This window comes from Ambystoma mexicanum, chromosome 9 (genome assembly GCF_040938575.1).
Source record: "Ambystoma mexicanum isolate Mex_15411 chromosome 9, UKY_AmexF1_1, whole genome shotgun sequence".
NCBI classification, from domain to species: domain Eukaryota; kingdom Metazoa; phylum Chordata; class Amphibia; order Caudata; family Ambystomatidae; genus Ambystoma; species Ambystoma mexicanum.
This window is the reverse complement of record NC_090931.1, coordinates 125,306,963-125,331,091: the sequence shown is the minus strand read 5'-3', so window position 1 is coordinate 125,331,091 and position 24,129 is coordinate 125,306,963. Positions and strand designations below refer to the sequence as shown.

Sequence of the window (24,129 nt, the reverse complement as noted above, 5' to 3'; positions counted from 1 at the left end):
AACAAAAAGTTCCTTCTACTAATCTTCATGACGGGCGATTACTGTTCACCCTTGGATATCCCTCAGCCAGGGTCTGATCAGGTCAAACCTGGCAGGCGGAAAGGCACCCTCTCGCAGACCTCGGAGTGTGCCTGTCCAGTAACAACTGTGCCGGTAGCTTACCAGCACCAGTGTTACCAGACTGGCACACTCGTAATGAGGGCCAATGTCTTTTTAAACAACCATCTAGTTTAGTTAGCTCCCCCTCATCCGGGCTCAGACCTTCCTTCACCAGCTCCCTAAAGCACTTGCTAGTTCAAACAAAGACTCCCAAAGGGCGAGCACGTCTCTCTGGTTGACTCTGTTACTTTCTGGCAAGTACGTACTTCAAAATATCACAGTTCACACGGCATTCCCCTCATCCAGGCTCAAACGCCAGTTTCACATTTCCCTTTGTCGGGTTTACACTTTCATATCCCTCAAAGGGTACTGCAACGTGCCAAGGACTTTTGATTGTACAAAGGTTTTGACTTGACCATTGTATGGCCACCTTGCCACCTCACACCGGCCTCTCCTAGGCCCTCTTGATACTTGTAGATTCAACAACAACCGAGGACTTTCGACTGTACAATGGGTTTGGCTTGTCCCTCATATGACCACTTTGATTTCTCAGTTCAACACATTCTCCTTGTTCAGGAGCAGGGTATCAGTCCAAGTCCTTCGATTGATGCCCCTCCCTTATTCCTAAAATCTACCCCCTCCTTATACTCTATCTTACCTCTTTCTTCAACACTTGCCTAGCTACATCTACCTCTCTTCCTCCTTTCAAGCATGCTATTATCATCCCCATTCTCAAAAAACCTTCAGCTAATCCCCACCTAGCCTCCAAATATCGCCCCATCTTCCTTTTACCCTTTCTTTCTAAACTTCTTGAACACATTGTCTATTCTCAACTCTCTTCCTTCGTCTCTAACGTTTCACTTCTCTCCCGTACCCAATCTAGTTTCCGCCCTCACCACTCCACTGAAACTGCTCTCATCTCTGTTCTCAACTGTCTCCTTTCTGCCCGCTGCTCTAAGCACTCCTCCATTCTCATCCTCCTCGACCTCTCTGCTACCTTTGATACTGTTGATAACCCTCTTCTCCTTAATTCTCTCTCATCCTTTGGCCTCAAAGACTCTGTCCTCAACTGGTTCTCCACCTATCTTTCCAACCGCACCTTTGCAGTTTCATGGGGTTGTAGCACCTCCCCTATCTATCCACTCAACCAGGGTGTCCCCCAAGGTTCCGTCTTTGGCCCCTTTCTCTCCTCAATCTATAGTTCTTTCTTAGCTCCTATCATCTCCTACTTTGGTGTTCCACACCATTTCTATGCAGATGATACCCAGCTTTTCCCCTCCTTCTCTTCCTTCACTGCTGACATCCATCTAACACTCTCTTCTTGCCTCTCCGCTATTAAATTCTGAATGTCCTCTCACTTTCTTATCCTGAATACGGAAAAAACTGAAGTCCTATTCTTTCCTACTAACATACTTCCTTCTCCCTCCTCCCTCCTTCCATTCTCTTTTCCTCTTCCCAACTCTCCTTATCTCCCCATGCCCACAATCTTGGTCTTCACATTGACTCTAATTTCTCTCTCTCTCTCTCTCCCTCACCACATCTCTCTCACTGCCAGATCCTGCCACTTTCACCTATATAACATCTGTAAAATTCGACCCTTCCTAACCTTCCATGCTTCTAAACTCTTAATCACCTCCCTCTTCTTTTCTAGACTTTTCTACTGCTCCACTCTCTTCTTCGTTCTCCCCTACACTCACCTAACCCCCTTAAATCCGTCTTCCACTCTGCCATCCGCTCTCTCTGCCTTCTCTCATCTCATGATTCCATCTCCTCGTCTCTCTCCTAATTAGGTTGGCTCTCCTTTCACTCTCAGCTTAAATTCAATTTCCTTTGTCTCGTCTTCAAATCCCTCTATGGTCTTGCTCCACCTTACCTTTCCTCCCTCCTCACTTTCTATACTCCTTCACTCCCACTCTGCTCTGCCGATCTTTTCCTACTCACTCCTCTTTCTCCACCCTGTGCACCATCCTGCTTCCGTTCATTTCAACTACTTGCTCCTTTCCACTGGAACCGCCTCCCTCTCCGCATCCGCTCTATTTCCTCCTATTCTGCCTTCCGCAGTTCTCTAAAATCCCATCTCCTCCACTCACCACCCTAACACCTTTTGCTGCCTCTGTAATTTCGTTCTTTCTCCATATCCCACACCGTCCTACTGCTTCTCTAACGGTGGTCCTTCACCACTAATGTTTAACCATATCACTCATGTAAATTGTTCCATATACTGTTTTCTGATACTTGATTCATAAGTTGTTATGTAATGCTTGTTGTATTCTCTGTTGTCCTTTTGTAAAGCGCTTTGGCGTAAATCGCTATATAAAATTTAATAAATACTAAATACTAAAATGGAGTGCCCACGTGGCACCGGACCACTGTAACTGATACCTATTTTGCTTACAAAAGACCTTTGTGCTTTAGTCTTCTTTCTTCATACAATATTGCTCGTCACAACCTTGACCCCAACACAGCCCTATCTATTATCAACTCTTTTCGACTCACCGGCTGTGCCGAACTCTGTTGGCCTCTACTGCCACTGGAGTCAAGGACGGTACCACGATGGCAACCGCTACTCCCCGCACTGGCTATAAGTGCAGGAGGATTCCATGTACTGCTGAGATCCTTAGCACCATTTGCCAGCTGCAATTTCTGGTCTTCATTTCCCTTCTCAGATGCTCTGCAGGTCTGGGTTGAAAAGGGCAAGGGCAATTCCCTTCTCGTCATCCTTTCAGGTCTCACCGCCTTTCTCCTCTGTTTGAACTGCCATCCTGGAATAGCTGATTCCTCATGCGTTTGGCCTTGTTCCCAGTGTGTTCTTGTGCTCTGCCTTTTATCCCTATGAGGAATCTAAAGGGCAGTCAGGTGTGTGTAGTTTTCGGTAAATTGGCTGGCCTCAAGACTGGGACAACCTGGCGGGCTGGCTTTCATAGGGAATTATTAACCTTGTCTTTCCATGGGGATTCTTTTTGCCTCCTAGTTCATCAAAGCTCATTCTAGGGGGGTTGGTAAACTGGGAAGGGTGACAATGGTAGGGTTTGTGAAATGAATGGGAAAAGTCTGAAAAATAATAGTTTGGAAGTCTGTTGAGGGAATGACCAGGATTATTGTCGTGAAATGAATAGGGGGATTGTGGGAACTGTAGTGTTTTGTTAAAGCAGACTGGGGGTTCGGGAAATAATAATCAGAGGGACAGTGAGAAGAATAAATGGGAGCATTCAGTAGGCGACAGGAAAATAGAGATCCTGGGAGATGTAGTTTTCCACTGCAACAGGGTTTGGGTTCCTAATAGGTTTACCAGTTGCGGAGGGATTGTTGGATTCTGGGAAGGGAGATTTCTTGGGCGGAAGGAAGGTTGATTTGGAACAACCTATAAAAGCCTCAGGGACTTTGTCCTCCTCGACCTCTTCCCCGGTGTAATACCACGTCTCACCTGGGACATTCCCCCAAGCATAACCCGGGCTCCCCTACCCAGGTGATCCTCCCTCGCTCGTCCACCCCCAGGGTTGGGATCTTAGAGCGCCAGCCCTTCCCTGGCCACCTGAATAAGGGATTCTCCGGGTCTAATCAGGAGAAGACCTGTAGGTTTCTCCCAGGGACTTAGTAATTACCATATTTGGTAATTACCAATCCCCATGGAGACTGATGTTACTCCAAAATGGGAAATAACTGCTGGATCTGCATGACTGTGAATCATGCAGCCCCCTTCTATTACTGTATGCTTGCCGGTATCACGATTTGGGGATATGAACATATGTTTCAAGTGATAGGTGGCCCCACCCCTTTGCCACGTAGCTGCACCCCTATACATTTGATTGAACCCCTTTATATGTAATGCCCCAAAACATTGTAAGTACATTTTATATAAACTCAATAAAAAACCCTGCTGTAGTGTATATAACATTTGATAGAGATGTATCTGAACCCCTATAAATTGAATTGAATCCCAATACATTTGATGATACCCCAAAAATGGTATATACATTTGATATGAAATTTGAATCAATTTGATATACAAACTGCATACAAACTGAACCCAGGACCTATGTAACATGGGCGAAAATATTTGGCAACATTTAATTTGGTCGAGTTCTTTTAACAAAATAGTTTACCGCAAAACCCAGGGAGGTCCACTGCACCCACCCTCACCCTTCCACCCACCCCGTTTCTGTATACCTAATCCCAGCCCACAATCTACCTATTTGCTGTAAAAAACATTACAAATGTGGACCAATTTGATTTTGACCAAAGATGTGTGTATCCTTATTTATATCATGCAATATTATGGTTTATTTTTACGGCATCTTTAGGCTCCAGGACACGGTACAAAGTATCAATTTTCTTGTAGGTGGAATGGAGAAAATTCATTGCTGTGAATGGAGCGACGGCCCACCCACACTATGACCCGGATGGCACCGTCTACAACATGGGCAACTCATACGGGAAACACGGTAGGACTTGCTGGCTTGATAATGCGGACTCTTGCACACGTTTCCACATTGTGAGGAAGGCAGTCAAGGTTCAAAGCTACCTATCGAAGCTAGAAGAAAAAGAAACACTGCCTGCCAGCCACAAGACCCTTCCCTACTTACGACCCCACGGTTTCTGCTTCACCCATTGGTTTGGAGTGACGTGTGTGCGCTGGCACAGTTGCACCCCCAGAAATGTTTCATAGGATGGCCTGCTGAGGTCACTAGGGATGGTACACGAAGTTGCATTCTTAAGAATACCCCTTGGTGGCGCCGCAGGCCACTCATTGCACTAAATGGCAAATACAGTGTTACTGGTGTGAATGGAATGTTTCTCTTGGAATGCTCTCCACCTACACTATGAAGTTACCCAGAATTCCTTCTGAGCTCACGGAATTCACCCGTGCGCTACGCTTCTTCTTAAGTTTCTGCTTTCACTTATAGGCCCTGATTCATGGAATTATGTGCGTGTAAAACGGGGATTTGCGTGGCATTCCCCCCCCCCCCCCCGCAAATCCCTGTTTGACGAATGGGGATTTGCTGACAGAATGGATTTGCGGACAGAATGGCACGCACATCTCTGTTTTACACGCAAATAATTCCATGAATCATAGTCATAGGAGGGCAGGGGGGAGTCCTTGATTTTGCTGGAAATAAAATGTACCATTTGACTTATTTTCAGCTTGAAACACATTTTAGGAGTGATTTCACATCACTACAACTGTGCATGGATGATATTTAGTAATACAAATTTTGTTTTAATACTTTGACTAGAATAGCACATTTTATATATTCATTTCTGCATATACGGTTAAAAATGGAACCATTATACAAGCAACAATGGACAAAAATAAGAGGAATTCCACATATCATAGAGATTGATTCATTTGGAATCTAATACATTCCTTATACCACTAAACGCCGATTCTAGATTAAATAAGATAAGAAAAAAAAAAGAAAAAGAAATAAAGTACAAATAAAAACAACAGTGCCACAATATCTTATGGTAGGACTAAAACGGTAAAGCAAAAACAAAGAGTTGACGGTTGGAAGGTTTTGAATTAATCATAACCACAGGGATAGCTCTGGGCAACCCTCCAGACCATCGTTTCTCAGCCTGCCAAGCCATTACAGAAGGGGAAAGACCATATGCAAATCAGGCTTGGTCCTACCCCAAAAGGGGCCGTCCAGCCCGAACTGCTAGGTCACATCCCTTCTGCACGAGACCACAAGCATCCCCAGACATGTTTCGGCCGTGTCAGGCCTTACCAGTGAGGAGTAGGTTGGGTCTCTAGGTCAGGCAGGCACAGGACCCACGTTTGGGCATACCCGTCCCACTTGGGGCGACAAAGCAAAAACAAAGAGGTGATGGCTGGAAGGTTTAGAGTGAATCTTAACTTCTGGCATTGCTCTGAACAACACTCCAGACCATCGCTCTTCGCCTGTCAAGCTATTACAAAAGGGGAAATACCATATGCAAATCAGGCTTGGTCCCACCCCAAAGGGGGCAGACCAGCCCGAACTGCTGGGTCGCATCCCTTCTGCACGAGACCACAAGCATCCCAAAACATGTTTCGGCCCTGTCAGGCCTCATCAGTGAGGAGTAGCTTGGGTCTCTAGTTCCAGCAGGCACGGGACCCATGTCTGGCCATACCCGTCCCACTAAGGGCAACAAAGGAAAAACAAAGAGGTGATTGCTGGAAGGTTTAGAATGAATCTTAATCGCTGGCATTGCTTTGGGCAACCCCCAGACCATTGTTCTTCACCTGCCAAGCCATTACTTTATTTACCTTATTTTATTTATTTATTTATGACATTTATATAATGCCCAAACCGTGGGGTATCACGGCGTTGTGGTTCCATGTGTTAATATCCCCGCAAAAATATTGTGATACAAAAATATCTCCATATTTCTGCGGTGATATTGACTAATGAACCCGGCGGGGGACACCCCCCGCAACCCCTGCATTATTTAAAAATGTACGGGGGACACCCACGCTCCCACAAATTTCCCCCCCCAAAAATATTGCCTCTGGCGAGACAAACGGCCATATGTACGGCGAGATTTTTGGTGGGGATTTTTTGTAGGGATACCGGCATTGTTACACATATAGCAACAGGTTACACTTAGGCATTAGGTTGCAAAAGACATCATTCATACTTATTGAATACCCAGGTTTTGACACGTTTTTTAAATACATTTACTATTGCTCATTTCTGATGTCCATCGGGTGGGTGTTCCAGAGGATGGGTGCGGTAACCCCAAAGCTACAACCTCCTGCCTTTTTACTCCTAAAGCTGTCATTGGATCTGAGGGCAATACCTAGTGGTTTCTGGATGAGGGTGTCGTTGAGGTAGGTGGGTGCTACTTTGTAGATGCTTTTGATCTTGATGCATGTTTTATTTGCAACCAGTGTACCTACCGTCTGATGGCAGAGATATGGTCTGAACGATTAAGCCCAAGTGCCACTCGCAGAGATTTGTTCTGCAGCAGCTGCAGTTTGGCTAAATTGGTATCAGAGATACCCATGAAGTGCACATTGCAACAGTCCAGTTTTGAGAGAATAAGTGCTTGTGCCAGAGTAAGGCAGTTGGGAGGAGTCAGGAATTGTCTGCTCTGGGAAATGAGCCGTGAAGTGTAGGCCATGACTGAGGCCAGGGCATTTATGTGTTTAGTCATGGTTAGTTCTGTCTCCAAGTGCACCCCCAAGGTTGTGACATGTTTATCACAGGGATAGTGGTACCATCAATGCAGAAGGTGGAGAAGGATGGGGTAAGATTTTTTAGACGAAATCGAGAGCCGACAATAAGGAGCTCGATTTTTTCATCATTCAATTGTGAATGGCCATCCAGTTTTGTATAGAACTGAATACAGATTTGTTTGTGTCTGTGTCCTGGGAGAAGTTACCTGTGGCAGGAATGAGTACTTGGGTGCCATCCGCAAAGTTGGTGTAGATGACACCCAAGGAGTCCAGTAGGTGGAAAAGAGGTTTGGTATAAGTACTGTAGAGCGTGGGTGTTGGGCAGAATCCCGGCGGTGGCCTAGGGGTGCTAAAATAGGGTCAGCAGCGATTTCCCCTATGAACACTCTAGTGGTACGGTCACCGAGGAAGGAGTGTATCCAAGCAGTGGCCTCTGGTGAGAAATTAAAGTGCTGGCTGAGATGCTGGCAGAGTGTGCCATGGTCGACTAGGTCAAAGGCTGCGGATAAATCCAGTAGTAGGAGTATACCTAAGTGTCTTGAGTCCCTAATTAGATCCATTTGTTTTTTTTAGATCTAGTAATGCTGTTTCAGTGCTGTGATTTGGTCAGAAGCCTGATTGCCTTGTTCCAAGCATGTGGTTTAGTTCTAGGAAATGCTGAACTTGTATGTAGGTTATGCGGCCTAGTATCTTGAGGAGAAAAGGGACTGTGGTGATTGGCCTGTAATTGGTTGGGATAGAGGGGTCCAGAGTGGGTTTTGTAAGTAATGGGGTGATCCAGGCTGATTTGATATTCACAGAGACTTCATCGGTAAGGAAGGATGCGTTGACAAAGTTTGTAATTATGGGAGCCAAGGTGGGTGCACCGAGTTTAACTACATGTGCTGGGCAGGCATGCCCTTTGCAATTGGAAGGTTTTAAGGCAAGGATGGCGGCAAGCACTTCCTCTTGAATAACTTAATAAAATTTGAAAAGGGCAGTGTCGGAGGCATGGTCCTTTAGGGGGATATTGGGTGTGGTGATGGTGGGTGCTTTGGAGGAGAGAATGGCTTTTTTGGCGCTGATTTTCACTCCTAGTGAGGACATTTTATGGTGGTGCACCATGATTTGTCAGCAAGGATGGGAGGTGCGGTGGGGGTAGGAGTCTCTAGTTTTCTCTGGAATTGGAGCCGGCATTATTAATGCGTTCATTGAATGAGTTAGCTTTGGTGGTTATGACCGCGGTCTTGTATTTGTGTACTGCTAAGGTGAGGGTAGTGCTGTTGCTAGGTGAGGGTTTCTTTTTGTTGAGGTGTTCCAGAGCTCTTTTGTTTCTGCGCAGGGAGATGAGTTCTTCATTGAACCAATTGTTATTAGTTATGCAGGATTTCAGTATTTTAATCCGACTGGGAGCAAGTTTGTCAATGGTGGTAAGCAGGCAGTCGTAATATTGATTAGTATTATCGTAGGGGTTCAAGTTGGAGCTGGGCAGGTGGGAATCCAGCGTGGCAATCAGAGTAGGTTTTAGCACCTCGTGCGACCGTTTGCTGTGTTTCTGACGAGTATGCGACTTAGCTTGGGGGTCTGGGTGGAGATAAGAGTGGGGGTAACTAGGATGCAGAGGATTAAGGAGTAGTCTGACCTCAGGATTTTGTTGATGGCAGTAGTGTCTGCGGTCACATTGGAGGTGAGAAGCCAATTCAGTGCACAGCCTTTGATGTGTGTGGGAGTATCGATTATTTGGGTGCAGCTCATGTCTTCCAATGAGTGCCTCTCCACCTCCCATTGCATTTTGGTGATCCACTCTGAAGATAGTGTTGTCGGGCTGGATGGCCAAGGTGAGGAGGGGGCCAGAGACATCATGGAGCCAAGACTCAGTGATGGCAAGGATGTCATGTTGGTATTTGAGTATGCGGTCATGGATATCTAGGTCATGGGCTCCCAGTGAATGGACATTTATCAGGGCACCTTTGAGGCAGTTGGGCTGTTCAGGCCGTGATTGGTTAAGAGGCGGTTGAAGTTCCTCAGTTGGCAGGGGTGTATGAGGTTTTGAGGGGAAGGGAGTGTGCTGTGTCTGCTGAGCCCCAGTGGTCGCTTTTTAAGGTGTAAATGTGGTTGGCAGGCTGCTCTAGTTCTAAGTCTCAAAAGCCGAGAGTCACCTGAGCAGGTTGAGTTTCACCTAGGTAAGTGGGCTGGCTCTGTAACAGTTGTGCTGTTCTGGTTCTGAGTCCCTCCAGTCGGTGAACATCAACACACGGTTCGGATTCGCTTGGCTGTTTGGGATCATAGGGTGTGAGCTGGCTGTGAGTGACTAGTTGGAGGGGGTGGCAGGAATTGCATAGGCCAAGGGAGGAACAGGGGTAGTGCGGCACTCAAGCATGTCGGTATATGGCTGTCGTAATTAGCGGAAGAGGCATTGTTGGTGGGCTTGGCTTTGACCAGAATAGAGATCTGCACCTTAGCCCCCAGAGCATAGGGGAGAGGTGAGCAGTCATCTCTGCTAGCACTTGTGGGTGTAGGGTTGGCAGGGGGCACGAGGTAGGGGTGGCGATCAGGATAACTGAACGTAGGGTAACTAGGTTTTTGGTGGTAGTCTCTTTAGGGATAGAGCATGTGGGCAGGCTATTATTGGAGATAGTCTCCTGGTTGGTAGGGCGATTGACGGGCCAAATGTCAGTAGTGGCAGCCAAGTGGTCTAAATATGCAATTAGGCATTTGTTTGATAGAGCAACAACATTTTTATTGTGCCAACAATTTACTAAAGCAGCATCTAGAGCATCCGGGCCTGTTGATAAATACTTTGTAGTATCAGTGCTTTCAGATGTGACCAAAACAGATGTACTGGAGATCGGATGCAAGGCAGCCACTGGAAATAGTGTGTTGAGTCGCAAGTGCATAGTGTGACGTGTGCCTGTAGGAGCAGGAGCTTGTACCTTGTGCAGCATCAGCATAGGGGAGTAGATTCCGGGCAAAGGCGTGCTCTTACCTTTGTGTAGGTGGCAAAGGGTGGAGCCAGTAGCGATGCACAAGTGGTGCTTGGCGATGAGTGATGGAGGTGTTGCTAGAGGGAGGCCCTCTAGGTCTGCCATGTCCAGACAGGCCCAGACAGGAAGGGCCCATTGGTGTGGTCCTTCAGGGTGGGCCGGCTTTGCCTGCCGGCTAACTTCTTGGCCTCCAGGCCAAACGGAGGTGCTCCTCTCATTGGTCAGTAAAGCAGCCATAGATGCTCCTGCTGCTGACCCGGATACTGGAAGGCACACAGTAAGTGTGTTGGAGTCAGTGGTGGCCATTTTGGAGTGAAGGGCTCGCTCGGTAGTAGTCGGGGGAGGCAGATGGCAGGCTGCAATGCCGGGTGCAGATGGAGTCGGATCCCAAGGTGGGGGACCTCCCAGACTGCTGTCTTCCTTGCTGTGGGCATGTGTCCTGTGCCTGGCGGGCCTAGAGACCCAAGCTACTGCTCACTGATGAGGCCTGACAAGGCCGAAACATGTCTTGGGATGCTTGTGGTCTCATGCAGAAGTGTTGTGACCTTGCAGTTCGGGATGGACTGCCCCTTTTGTGATGGGACCAAGTCTGATTTGCATATGGTCTTTCCCCTTCTGTAATGGCTTGGCAAGCGAAGAACGAACCTTTCCACAAATAACTGTTTTTTTTTAATACTAGCTTGGGACGTTCTACAATCAGGTGGTGCATTGCTTCTAAACAATTCAGTTAGCAAATTCTACAAGTTCGTTCCCACTTTTGCAGTTTTAATCTAGGGCCTATCACTCCATTGTGTGCAAAGCATTAGAACGGAATCTTAAACCCACAATCGAATCTTGCAGCTGGAGAAGGGAATTATTTTTATTGGAAGTCTTTGGTGATTAAAATATGTAATGGGTCCCTATATAATTAACACAACTTGCACAATAGTAGACACTTTTGTCGTTTTCTGCATCGGCAGACACAGTAGTAACTTACCAAAACCTTACATTCTTTCCCAGAAAACAGACACTTGGAATGCTTTTGATTTTAGGAGGGAACGTATCCAGTGTCGCTTTTCTGCTTTAAACTGGCTGCGCTGCTTCAGACAGACACACTCACATGACTTCATGCTACCGTGCTCATTGTTGCTCACCCTATCAATTTCAGAGAATTGGTACAGTCCAGGAGAGGAGCCAATGCCTTTGGCACCAGGACTGGGAAGCCATCTTGTGCGCTTCTGATACAGCCTGCCCTATCCTTGCTTGAGGCCATCTGAGACCTATTGGCAGAATCTACCAAGGCAGCGTGAAACTAAGGGCAAGGGCCACTTCAGGCTAGTGTAGGCCCCCTTCTTGGATACCCCCATTGTAGGCTTGCTGTATTCCTTAGCATATGCGTGCAGATCAATCTGTGCTGAACGTAGTGGCACTGTGGGGTGGCCAATGTCTGAACATAGCAGGCTGAATAACTTAGTGGATCAGGAAGGGACACACATCCCATCAAACATTGACTTGCCAGATGACTCCATGTCATGAGGGCCAGTTTACTCCACTCCTTGCCTTTCCTTTTACCTTAGTTTTACTTCAGTCCGTTGTATTCTATTGAAGTGACCAAACACTGCAACTCCCAGCAGGCAATTGATGGAGAAGTGTACGTCCAGTACTGGGACATGATGTTCTTCCTGACTTGAGTCATCTGGCAACTCTAGCAGATGGTTCAATATTTCCCACAGTAAGACCAATAAGGCAATCACGTGTCATATGTCTGGCACCTGATAGCTCATGTAAGAGCTAAGTTCTAAGTACTAAGAAGCATAGTGTACCTTAAAAGGGCAGTGAGCTCTGCTTGAGGCTCAATTACACAATATGGAGAGAGGACCAAATAATTGCCCCCTACAACAATTGTCCTCTCCTGCTGAGGAATGCCACTCAAAACATTGCAGTCTGAGGCAGAAGGAGGGGTGTACGAGCTCAGTCCCAGCTGTTAATGTGATGCCCTAATTAGCACAATGCCAGGGACCACTCCGGTGGTGATAGTGCGCGGTACAAATATCCTTTAACATTACCAATTGCACATAATGGGCTTTCTTAGAAACAAAAGCGAAGCTAAGCTCAGTGGCCACAGATGCGCTGTCCGTGCCAACAGATTGGAGAAAATGCCCAGCTATGGGACACGACATAGTGCTAGCCAGGGCCGGCCTTCCATCTGGCAGCGCCCGGGGTGAGCAAGCAAAAGTTGTTGCCCCTCGTCCCCCGTCTGGGTCCCTATGGGGGAGAGTTGGTGGGGCACCACATTTTGCGCGCTATCGCGCATCGATGTCGAATCCAGGTGAAGAGTGAGAGGAGGAGATGCTTCGCGTTTGTTGGGGATGGAGTCGTTCCCATTCCTGCCTATGGAAAAAAGTGGAAACTCACGGGAACGCACACGTGTCTCCCGAATACCGCCCCCTTCACCCTCCTCCCCCCCGCACCCTGACACCATTCCAGCACCCTAAGGTCTCTGTGCTGTCAAACTTGAACAACATTCCTTTAGAGAGACACAAGGGCACCAAACCACCTACTGAAAAGAAGCTTCCTTCATCCAGGAGCCTCTAAAACAACATGAGAGTTCTAGAAATAAAGCACACAAACGTGATAACATCACGAAATTCAAAATGCATCAAATAAAATATATGTATCTGCTGAAAAAGGAAAGGCTAAGGGAAGGGTGTGATATCAAGACCAGCTTAACGAATGAATGGACAGGGCCACTGATGTCATTTTTACAAACAAATTCAGTTTTCCTACGTCTTCTGGGAAACGTAGTTTTATTTAGAGAAAAACATTACGGGCACAATTCATGGAATATTTGCCCGCTTCAAAGTGACTTTGCACTGCTGAAAAGTGACTTTGCACTGCCGACACAAACGCTGATTCATGGAGCTGTGCAACGTATATTTTTGCAGTGCAAAGTCCAGCACATAGTCATTTTTGCAGTACAAAATGACTTTGCATGGCAAAAATACGCTTTGCACGAATCGGGCCACATATGTTTTACTGTTGAAAATATTTCAATAAAAAAGGAAAGCATACTACTAACCTCCGTGTCTTTAATAGAATCAGAACTCCCCTGCACTCAGTGCTTAATAGAATCAGATCTCCCCTGCACTCGGTGCTTAATAGAATCAGATCTCCCCTGCACCCAGTGCTTAATAGAATCAGATCTCCCCTGCACCCAGTGCTTAATAGAATCAGATCTCCCCTGCACTCAGTGCTTAATAGAATCAGAACTCCCCTACAGTCAGTGCTTAATAGAATCAGATCTCCCCTGCACCCAGTGCTTAATAGAATCAGATCTCCCCTGCACCCAGTGCTTAATAGAATCAGATCTCCCCTACACTCTGTGCTTAATAGAATCAGAACTCCCCTACACTCAGTGCTTAATAGAATCAGAACTCCCCTGCACCCAGTGCTTAATAGAATCAGATCTCCCCTGCACCCGGTGCTCAATCGAATCAGATCTCCCCTACACTCAGTGCTTAATAGAATCAGAACTCCCCTACACTCAGTGCTCAATAGAATCAGACCTCCCCTGCACTCAGTGCTTAATAGAATCAGAACACCCCTACACTCAGTGCTCAATAGAATCAGACCTCCCCTACACACAGTGCTTAATAGAATCAGACTTCCCCTACACTCAGTGCTTAATAGAATCAGAACTCCCCTACACACAGTGCTGAATAGAAGCAGAACTCCCCTACACTCAGTGCTTAATAGAATGAGAACTACCCTACACTCAGTGCTGTCATGATGCCTACCCCCGGAGAACCAGGCCAGGCCCAGCACCCCCGGAAGCAGGCATCATGCCCTCGGGTAAAAGCCCAGCGGCCCCTTATAGGGGCTCTTTGGACTCAGTCCTGGCGCCTTTGGCGCCAGGCTCATGTTGGACATCAGTCCTGGCGCCATAGGCGCCAGGCTCATAAAGGGAGGTGTTTGTGCACTTACCTGATGCAGACCATGCTGCACGCTTCAGGCCTCCCTGAGACCTGAAAGGGACTATTTTTTCATAGGGACTATTTTTTCACTCGGGCGTGGCCAGGGAAGGATACATACATAGTTGGGGAAGGATACATACCTGGGACTTCTTTGGAGGCTATTTAAGCCACACCCAGACAGCAGCTCATGCTTCGCGTTGTTCTGCTTCCTGCAGCTTAACGCTCACCGTGTCTGCTCCTGCTCCTGGACTCCAGCCACGCCCGCCTCGAACCTGGAAGACCTGCAAGGAAGGAAGAGAAGAGAAAGGTGAAAACCAAGGACTATTTCAAACTTCTTACCTGCATCCGGAATCTTCTCGCCAGCATCCCTGAAGAAAGACTTCCATTTAAAAGCATCGCGTTGCTCGCTGCAGCGCCACGCTTCACTCACCTGTGCTCGAGACATCTCCCGGCTCCATCGCGGATGTCAGCATCGGACGCCACATCTCTGCACCTAGGGGAGAGAGGAAAAAACAAAAGGTAAGCAGAAGGAACACAGAAGGAAAGCCTGATTAACAGCCATAATACTTACCGGCTTTTCTTCCACATTTCGGGTCGGCGCCGCCCCGTTGGCAGGTACCGCACCCCGGCCCCTATGGGGAAAGGACAAGAGACATTTCTGGGGGATGATAAGGACATTTAGAGGGATCGCCCTCATCACTACTCACCTCGGCAGTTTAACCCCTCGACGCATTGCCTTCATTCTGCACCTGAAATAAAGGACAGATCACAGGTTAGAAAGACAACATAAAGGGGGCCTCACTTGAACTTTGAACTTTCATACTTACGGTGCATCGCTCAGGAAAGTCAAGTGGATTTTGCCAGCGCCATTCTGAAAACCAGTGAAGTAACTGGACGAACACGCCCCCCTGCACCAGAAGCAGGATGGAGAGTTCATCCTTCCAAACCATAAGGTGAGCTTAAACCGGGGTTTGGAGGAAGTTAGAGAGGAACGAAGGGGGAAGGGGAAAGGGGGGAGCTAGCACACTATTCTGCAGACTGTTAATCCCCTTTCTCATCTGCAGAAGGATATTCCTACGGGCCAGGCAAGCATGATTTGGAGGTCCTGTCCAATCGGTGTTCCGGGTCCTGCGCATCATGCTAGAAGAGGCCACAGCAATCCAGACTAGACCAGCGCCCCCGTGGGAACCAGGTGAGCGTTACAGAACGCGAAGCCTTCCTACAAATTACCACCCAGGCGCTATGGAAACTTCCGAAACTGACCAGTTGGCCCAATTACTGGGGGAATTACGGGCCGAAGTACACGCCGCTCATCAAGAGACTAGTGCCCTCAGGAGGGAAGTGATTGTAATAAAGGATAGAGCTGATGACCTGGCTAGACAGCTTTTGCAAGGTCAAGCTGGACAAACTCCTTTACCCGGTTCCGGGGGGAACCCCGCTCCTGTGGTTTCCAGTAACCCGGTGCAGATTAATCTACCAGGAAACATGCCGCTGGCCCCACCTGAACGCTTTGCTGGGGACCCCAAACAATTCGCCGTATTCATGAATCAGTGTCGTTTGCACTTCCTATGCAGACCTGGGGCCTTCCCTAATGATCAGACCAAGGTAGCCTTTGTGTTGTCATATCTCAGCGGCTGTGCTGCTGATTGGTCATCCCCACTGGAAACTCAAGATAACCCGATTCTTCGTGATTTTCAAGGATTTCAAACAAGCATGGAAAGGTTATTTGCTCAACACTCCCAGGGACAGGCTCTGGATGACGAACTTCTATCTCTGCGACAGGGCAATCAAGACCTTCTATCCTACATTGCAACCTTCAATAGACTAATTGTGGAAACTGGTTGGCCAGAGGATAAAAGAATCACGTTATTCTATCGAGGTCTACGCGGAGAACTTAAAGATGTCCTGGCACAAGTTGTAAATCCGCCCCAAGAATGCACTGAATATATAGACTTAGTGGTCCAATTGGATCACAGGCTGCAAAACAGAAAAGCAGATCGGTCCAAGTTTGAAACCCGGGTGTTGGCCAAGACCCACGCTAACCCCAAGGGGGCTGATGCCTCGGAGCCTATGCAAATCGGAGGTGTTAAAGGACCCCTAACTCAAAAAGAACGGGAAAGAAGACGACAGATGCAATTATGACTTTATTGTGGGACCTCTGGACACTTTCTACGAGATTGCCCGGTTAAGCCGCCCAAGAAGGTGGTAGGAGCCGCTGATAAAATCCATGGAAACTCTGTATCGGGAAACGACCACGCCCGGCAAGCGTAGGGGTCCGCTTGCCGAGCTTGAAAACTAACTCTCAGACCTCGCATTTCATTGTGCCAATGGTCCTCGTAGATCCGGAACAGCCTAAACGGTTGCATGTTATAAAGGCATACATCGATAGCGGGGCTATAGGAAACTATGTGGATCGAGAATTGGTCTCTAGGATAAACCTCCCTCTGCGTCCTAAAACCAACAAAGATGTCATCACCACAGTAGATGGAACCGAAATTGCCTCTGGACCGGTAACACATTCCACAGCTGAGGTGACACTTGTAGGTCCGGATGGCCATCGGGAGGCAGTTGTGTTTGATGTAATCAAGGCTCCACAGTTTCAGCTTATTCTCGGAATCCCTTGGTTAGAGACACATAATCCTCGAATTGATTGGCGAGCGAAGAGAATAACCTTCCTGGATTGTGCACAAACCTGCTACCCAGAAAATCCAAAAATTAATCTAGCATCAGTAACCTCTGTCCCCGTGCAACTACCTCCAGAGTACCAAGACTTTCAGGACGTCTTCCAAAAGGAACAGGCCAACACGTTACCTCCCCACAGATCGTACGATTGCCAAATCGATCTGGTGCCCGGTGCACAACCCCCTTGTAGCAGGATTTATGCCCTTACCGAACCTGAGAATCTGCATTTGAGACAATATTTAGATCAATACCTCGCCAATGGTTTCATTCGCCCGTCAAAGTCCCCGGCATCCTCAGCTTTGTTCTTCGTGCCTAAAAAAGAAGGCGACCTTAGAACTTGTATCGATTACCGCGCATTGAACCAGATAACTGTTAAAAATCGTTACCCTTTGCCTCTGATCCCTGAACTCCTTGACCAGGTGAAGGACGCTTGCGTATACACCAAGTTAGATCTCCGGGGGGCTTATCATCTGGTACGGGTAAAAGAAGGCGACGAATGGAAAACAGCCTTCCGTACAAAATATGGACTATTCGAATACCAGGTGATGCCTTTCGGGTTGTGCAACGCGCCTGCAGTCTTCCAATTCTTCATGAACGATGTCCTTCGGGAACTCATCGATGTCTGTGTTGTCGTGTATATCGATGACATTCTTGTGTACTCCTCTTCGGAATCTGATCACAGAAAGCATGTCAGGGCCGTCCTAGAGAAACTGCGCCAGCACAAACTGTTTGCCAAGCTGGAAAAATGTGTTTTCCATACCACCGAGGTTGAGTTTCTCTGATTCATCCTGACACCTAAAGGGGTCCGAATGGATTCACGGAAAGTGGATGCCATCCTCAAATGGCCATCACCTAGTTCGGTGAAAGGTGTCCAAAGCATGCTTGGTTTTGCCAACTTTTATCGCAGGTTTATTCCGGAGTTTTCACGTGTGGTGCAACCCATCACTGCACTCTTGCGAAAAAATAAACGTTTTGAATGGACCGAGGAAGCCGAACAGGCCTTTCAGGAGTTGAAAGCTAAGTTCACGTCCGCACCTATTTTGAAGCACCCCCGTCCTGATCTCCCATATATAGTCAAAACTGACGCGTCCAGCTTAGCCATGGGAGCTGTCCTGTCTCAGAGAGACCCTGAAACCAACCAACTGCACCTCGTAGCATTTTGGTCCAGAAAGTTCTCGCCGCCGGAGATAAATTATGCGATCACCGATAAGGAACTATTAGCCATTAAGTCCGCCTTCAAGGCTTGGCGGCATTATCTCCTCGGCGCCCGGCATACCATCACCGTGATCACTGATCACCGAAATTTACAATATTTAAAAACTGCCAAGGCTCAATCGTCTCGACAGCTCCGATGGGCTTTGTTCTTTGCTGAGTTCGATTTTGTAATCACCTACCGCCCCGGCTATAAGAATGGAAGGGCGGACGCTCTATCCCGAATTGGAATGGAAGAAATAGACACAAACTCAGAACCTGTGCCGATAATTCCCGAACAAAGAATTTTGGGGATAACCACTTTACAAACCCTTGAAGACATTCAAGCACAAGTGAAACAATTCCTGGACTCTTCAGCCTTGCAGGATTGGATCAAAAAGGGGTCTAACTTTTCAGTCAAGGATGGCTTACCTTACTTCCAAGGACGCTTATTTTTGCCAGAAAAGGAATTGCAAGAACTGGTTATTTCCCGTCATCATGATACCCTGATGGAAGGACATCCTGGCATTGCCAAAACAGAGGAAAAGGTTAAACGACAATTCTGGTGGCCTTCCTGGCGAAAGGATATTAAATCTTTTGTGATGTCCTGTGGAGTTTGTGCCCAAAACAAAGGTCAAAAGACAAGACCCGCCGGTCTTCTTCAGCCCTTAGACATTCCACCAGCACCTTGGCACACCCTGTCACTAGATTTTATCACGGACCTGCCCTCTTGTAATGGTTACAATACTATTCTGGTCGTGGTGGATTTATTTTCCAAAATGGCCCACTTTATTCCTTTGAAAGGATTACCTTCAGCCTTTGTTCTTGCCAAAGAATTCCTCAAAAATATCATCCGTTTGCATGGATTCCCGTCCATACTAGTCTCCGATCGGGGAAACCAGTTTATTTCTCATTTTTGGAAAAAGTGTTGTCAACTGGCACAAATCGACGTAAGACTCTCGACCAGCCACCACCCACAGACCGATGGTGAGACGGAGAGAACGAACCAGACCCTTGAACAATATCTACGATGTATGTTGCACCAATCGGAGGGTAATTGGAAGGACATTTTATGTGTGGCAGAATATGCATACAACAACTCGATACACTCTGGAACTGGTCAGAGCCCCTTTTATACCCTATATGGACATCACCCTCGTACTTCAGACTTGGACTCACCTCTGAGCCTTGAAATGCCCGCAGTGGACCATTTGCATTCTACGATTACTCAAGCCTTCAAGGATGCAACTGCACATTTGCAACATGCGAAAGGGAAATACAAAAAGAATGCGGATCTGCATCAAAGAGAGGCGCCTCCATACCAAATAGGGGATCAAGTATGGTTGGCTACCAAACACCTATCACTCAAGGGGCCTCAAACTTTTAATCCAAGGTATTTAGGCCCTTACTCGATCAAAGCTATAATCAACCCAGTGGCAGTCAAGCTCGATCTACCAGCTAACATGCGGATTCACCCCGTTTTTCATGTGTCACTTTTGAAACCAGTGCACCCAGGAACCAGATTAACAAAGCCACCAGAACCGATTCAGATAGACGGGGAGCTTGAATTCGAGGTGAAGAACATTTTGGATTCTAAGATCTCAAAATCAAAACTTTTCTATCTAATTGATTGGAAAGGGTACGGGCCTCAGGAAAGGTCTTGGGAACCCAGTGATCACGTACATGCACCTCGGCTGGTAAAAAGGTTCCATCGGAATTTCCCAAACAAACCGAAACCTCCAGAAGGAACGACCTTGGGAGGGGCCTTGGGGGGGAGTGCTGTCATGATGCCTACCCCTGGAGCACCAGGCCAGGCCCAGCACCCCCGGAAGCAGGCATCATGCCTTCGGGTAAAAGCCCAGCGGCCCCTTATAGGGGCTCTTTGGACTCAGTCCTGGCGCCTTTGGCGCCAGGCTCATGTTGGACATCAGTCCTGGCGCCATAGGCGCCAGGCTCATAAAGGGAGGTGTTTTGTGCACTTACCTGATGCAGACCATGCTGCACGCTTCAGGCCTCCCTGAGACCTGAAAGGGACTATTTTTTCATAGGGACTATTTTTTCACTCGGGCGTGGCCAGGGAAGGATACATACCTAGTTGGGGAAGGATACATACCTGGGACTTCTTTGGAGGCTATTTAAGCCACGCCCAGACAGCAGCTCATGCTTCGCGTTGTTCTGCTTCCTGCAGCTTAACACTCACCGTGTCTGCTCCTGCTCCTGGACTCCAGCCACGCCCGCCTCGAACCTGGAAGACCTGCAAGGAAGGAAGAGAAGAGAAAGGTGAAAACCAAGGACTATTTCAAACTTCTTACCTGCATCCGGAATCTTCTCGCCAGCATCCCTGAAGAAAGACTTCCATTTAAAAGCATCGCGTTGCTCGCTGCAGCGCCACGCTTCACTCACCTGTGCTCGAGACATCTCCCGGCTCCATCGCGGCTGTCAGCATCGGACGCCACATCTCTGCACCTAGGGGAGAGAGGAAGAAACAAAAGGTGAGCAGAAGGAACACAGAAGGAAAGCCTGATTAACAGCCATAATACTTACCGGCTTTTCTTCCACATTTCGGGTCGGCGCCGCCCCGTTGGCAGGTACCGCACCCCGGCCCCTATGGGGAAAGGACAAGAGACATTTCTAGGGAATGATAAGGACATTTAGAGGGATCGCCCTCATCACTACTCACCTCGGCAGTTTAACCCCTCGACGCATCGCCTTCATTCTGCACCTGAAATAAAGGACAGATCACAGGTTAGAAAGACAACATAAAGGGGGCCTCACTTGAACTTTGAACTTTCATGCTTACGGCGCAGCGCTCAGGAAAGTCAAGTGGATTTTGCCAGCGCCATTCTGAAAACCAGTGAAGTAACTGGACGAACACGCGCCCCTGCACCAGAAGCAGGATGGAGAGTTCATCCTTCCAAACCATAAGGTGAGCTTAAAACGGGGTTTGGAGGAAGTTAGAGAGGAACGAAGGGGGAAGGGGAAAGGGGGGAGCTAGCACACTATTCTGCAGACTGTTAATCCCCTTTCTCATCTGCAGAAGGATATTCCTACGGGCCAGGCAAGCACGATTTGGAGGTCCTGTCCAATCGGTGTTCCGGGTCCTGCGCATCACGCTAGAAGAGGCCACAGCAATCGAGACTAGACCAGCGCCCCCGTGGGAACCAGGTGAGCTTTACAAGTGCTTAATAGAATCAGATCTCCCCTTAATAGAACCAGATCTCCCCTACACTCAGTGCTTAATAGAGTCAGAACTCCCCTACACTCAGTGCTTATTAGAACGAGATCTCCCCCACACTCACTGCTTGATAGAACCAGAACTCCCCTGCACTCACTGCTTAATAGAATCAGAACTCCCCCGCACTCAGTGCTTAATAGAATCAGAACTCCCCCGCACTCAGCACTTAATAGAATCAGATCTCCCCTGCACTTAGTACTTAAAAAAATCAGAACTCCCCTACACTCAGTGCTTAATAGAATCAAAACTCCCCTACACTCAGTGCTTAATGGAACCAGAACTCCCCTACACTCAGTGCTTGATAGAACCAGAACTCCCCTGCACTCACTGCTTAATAGAATCAGAACTCCCCCACACTCAGTGCTTAATAGAATCAGAACTCCCCCGCACTCAGTACTTAATAGAATCAGATCTCCCCTGCACTCAATACTTAATAAAATCAGAACTCCCCTACACTCAGTGCTTAATAGAATCAGAACTCTCCTACACACAGTGCTGAATAGAATCAGAACTCCCCTACACTCAGTGCTTAATAGAATCAGAACTACCCTACACTCAGTGCTTAATAGAACCAGAACTCCCCTACACTCAGTGCTTAATAGAACGAGAACGCCTGTACACTCAGTGCTTAATAGAATCAGAACTCCCCTACACACAGTGCTGAATAGACTCAGAACTCCCCTACACTCAGTGCTTAATAGAATCAGACCTCCCCTACACTCAGTGCTTAATAGAATCAGAACTCCCCTACACTCAGTGCTTAATAGATTCAGAACTAACCTGCACTCAGTGCTTAATAGAATCAGATATCCCATACACTCGGTGCTTAATAGAATCAGATCTCCCCTGCACCCAGTGCTTAATAGAATCAGATCTCCCCTGCACCCAGTGCTTAATAGAATCAGATCTCCCCTACACTCAGTGCTTAATAGAATCAGAACTCCCCTGCACTCAGTGCTTAATAGAATCAGAACTCCCCCGCACTCAGCACTTAATAGAATCAGATCTCCCCTGCACTTAGTACTTAAAAAAATCAGAACTCCCCTCCACTCAGTGCTTAATAGAATCAAAACTCCCCTACACTCAGTGCTTAATGGAACCAGAACTCCCCTACACTTAGTGCTTAATAGAACGAGAACTCCCCTACACTCAGTGCTTGATAGAACCAGAACTCCCCTGCACTCACTGCTTAATAGAATCAGAACTCCCATGCACTCAGTGCTTAATAGAATCAGAACTCCCCCGCACTCAGTACTTAATAGAATCAGATCTCCCCTGCACTCAGTACTTAATAAAATCAGAACTCCCCTACACTCAGTGCTTAATAGAATCAGAACTCCCCTACACTCAGTGCTTAATAGAACCAGAACTCCCCTACACTCAGTGCTCAATAGAACGAGAACACCCCTACACTCAGTGCTTAATAGAATCAGAACTCTCCTACACACAGTGCTGAATAGAATCAGAACTCCCCTACACTCAGTGCTTAATAGAATCAGAACTACCCTACACTCAGTGCGTAATAGAATCAGAACTCCCCTACACTCAGTGCTTAATAGAATGAGATCTCCCTTACACTCAGTGCTTAATAGAATCAGAACTCCCCTACACTCAGTGCTTAATAGAATCAGATCTCCCTGCACCCAGTGCTTAATAGAATCAGATCTCCCCTGCACCCGGTGCTCAATAGAATCAGATCTCCTCTACACTCAGTGCTTAATAGAATCAGAACTCCCCTACACTCAGTGCTCAATAGAATCAGAACTCCCCTACACTCAGTGCTTAATAGAATCAGACCTCCCCTACACTCAGTGCTCAATAGAATCAGAACTCCCCTACACTCAGTGCTTAATAGAACCAGAACTCCCCTACACTCAGTGCTTAATAGAACGAGAACTCCTCCACACTCAGTGCTTGATAGAACCAGAACTCCCCTGCACTCACTGCTTAATAGAATCAGAACTCCCCTGCACTTAGTACTTAAAAAAATCAGAACTCCCCTACACTCAGTGCTTAATAGAATCAGACCTCCCCTACACTCAGTGCTTAATGGAACCAGAACTCCCCTGCACTCAGTGCTTAATAGAACGAGAACTCCCCTACACTCAGTGCTTGATGGAACCAGAACTCCCCTGCACTCACTGCTTAATAGAATCAGAACTCCCCCGCACTCAGTGCTTAATAGAATCAGAACTCCCCCGCACTCAGTACTTAATAGAATCAGATCTCCCCTGCACTCAGTACTTAATAAAATCAGAACTCCCCTACACTCAGTGCTTAATAGAATCAGAACTCCCCTACACTCAGTGCTTAATGGAACCAGAACTCCCCTACACTCAGTGCTTAATAGAACGAGAACGCCCCTATACTCAGTGCTTAATAGATTCAGAACTTCCCTAAACTCACTGCTTAATAGAATCAGACCTCCCCTACACTCAGTGCTTAATAGAATCAGAACTCCCCTACGCTCAGTGCTTAATAGAATCAGACCTCCCCTACACTCAGTGCTTAATAGAATCAGATCTTCCCTACACTCAGTGCTTAATAGAATCAGAACTCCCCTACACACAGAGCTGAATAGAATCAGAACTCCCCTACACTCAGTGTTTAATAGAATCAGAACTCCCCTACACTCAGTGCTTAATAGAATCAGACCTCCCCTACACTCAGTGCTTGATAGAACCAGAACATATCCGAGCAGATAAATCTGTGCTGAGCGTAGTGGCACTTTGGGGTGGCCAATGTCTGAACATAGCAGGCTGAATAACTGAGTGGATCAGGAAGGGACACACATCCCATCAAATATTGACTTGCCAGATGACTCCATGTCATGAGGGACAGTTT

General features: G+C 47.4%; 1 protein-coding gene across 2 annotated transcripts in view; it reads left to right on the top strand.

The window, feature by feature from the left end:
* Positions 1-24,129, top strand: part of LOC138487725 (carotenoid-cleaving dioxygenase, mitochondrial-like) — a 286,226-nt gene that overhangs the window by 189,672 nt on the left and 72,425 nt on the right. For both annotated transcript variants that reach the window (XM_069614272.1, XM_069614271.1), the window contains one exon: positions 4,439-4,541. In XM_069614272.1, the coding sequence (XP_069470373.1) occupies positions 4,439-4,541 (103 nt within the window). The remainder of the gene's footprint in view (positions 1-4,438; positions 4,542-24,129) is intronic.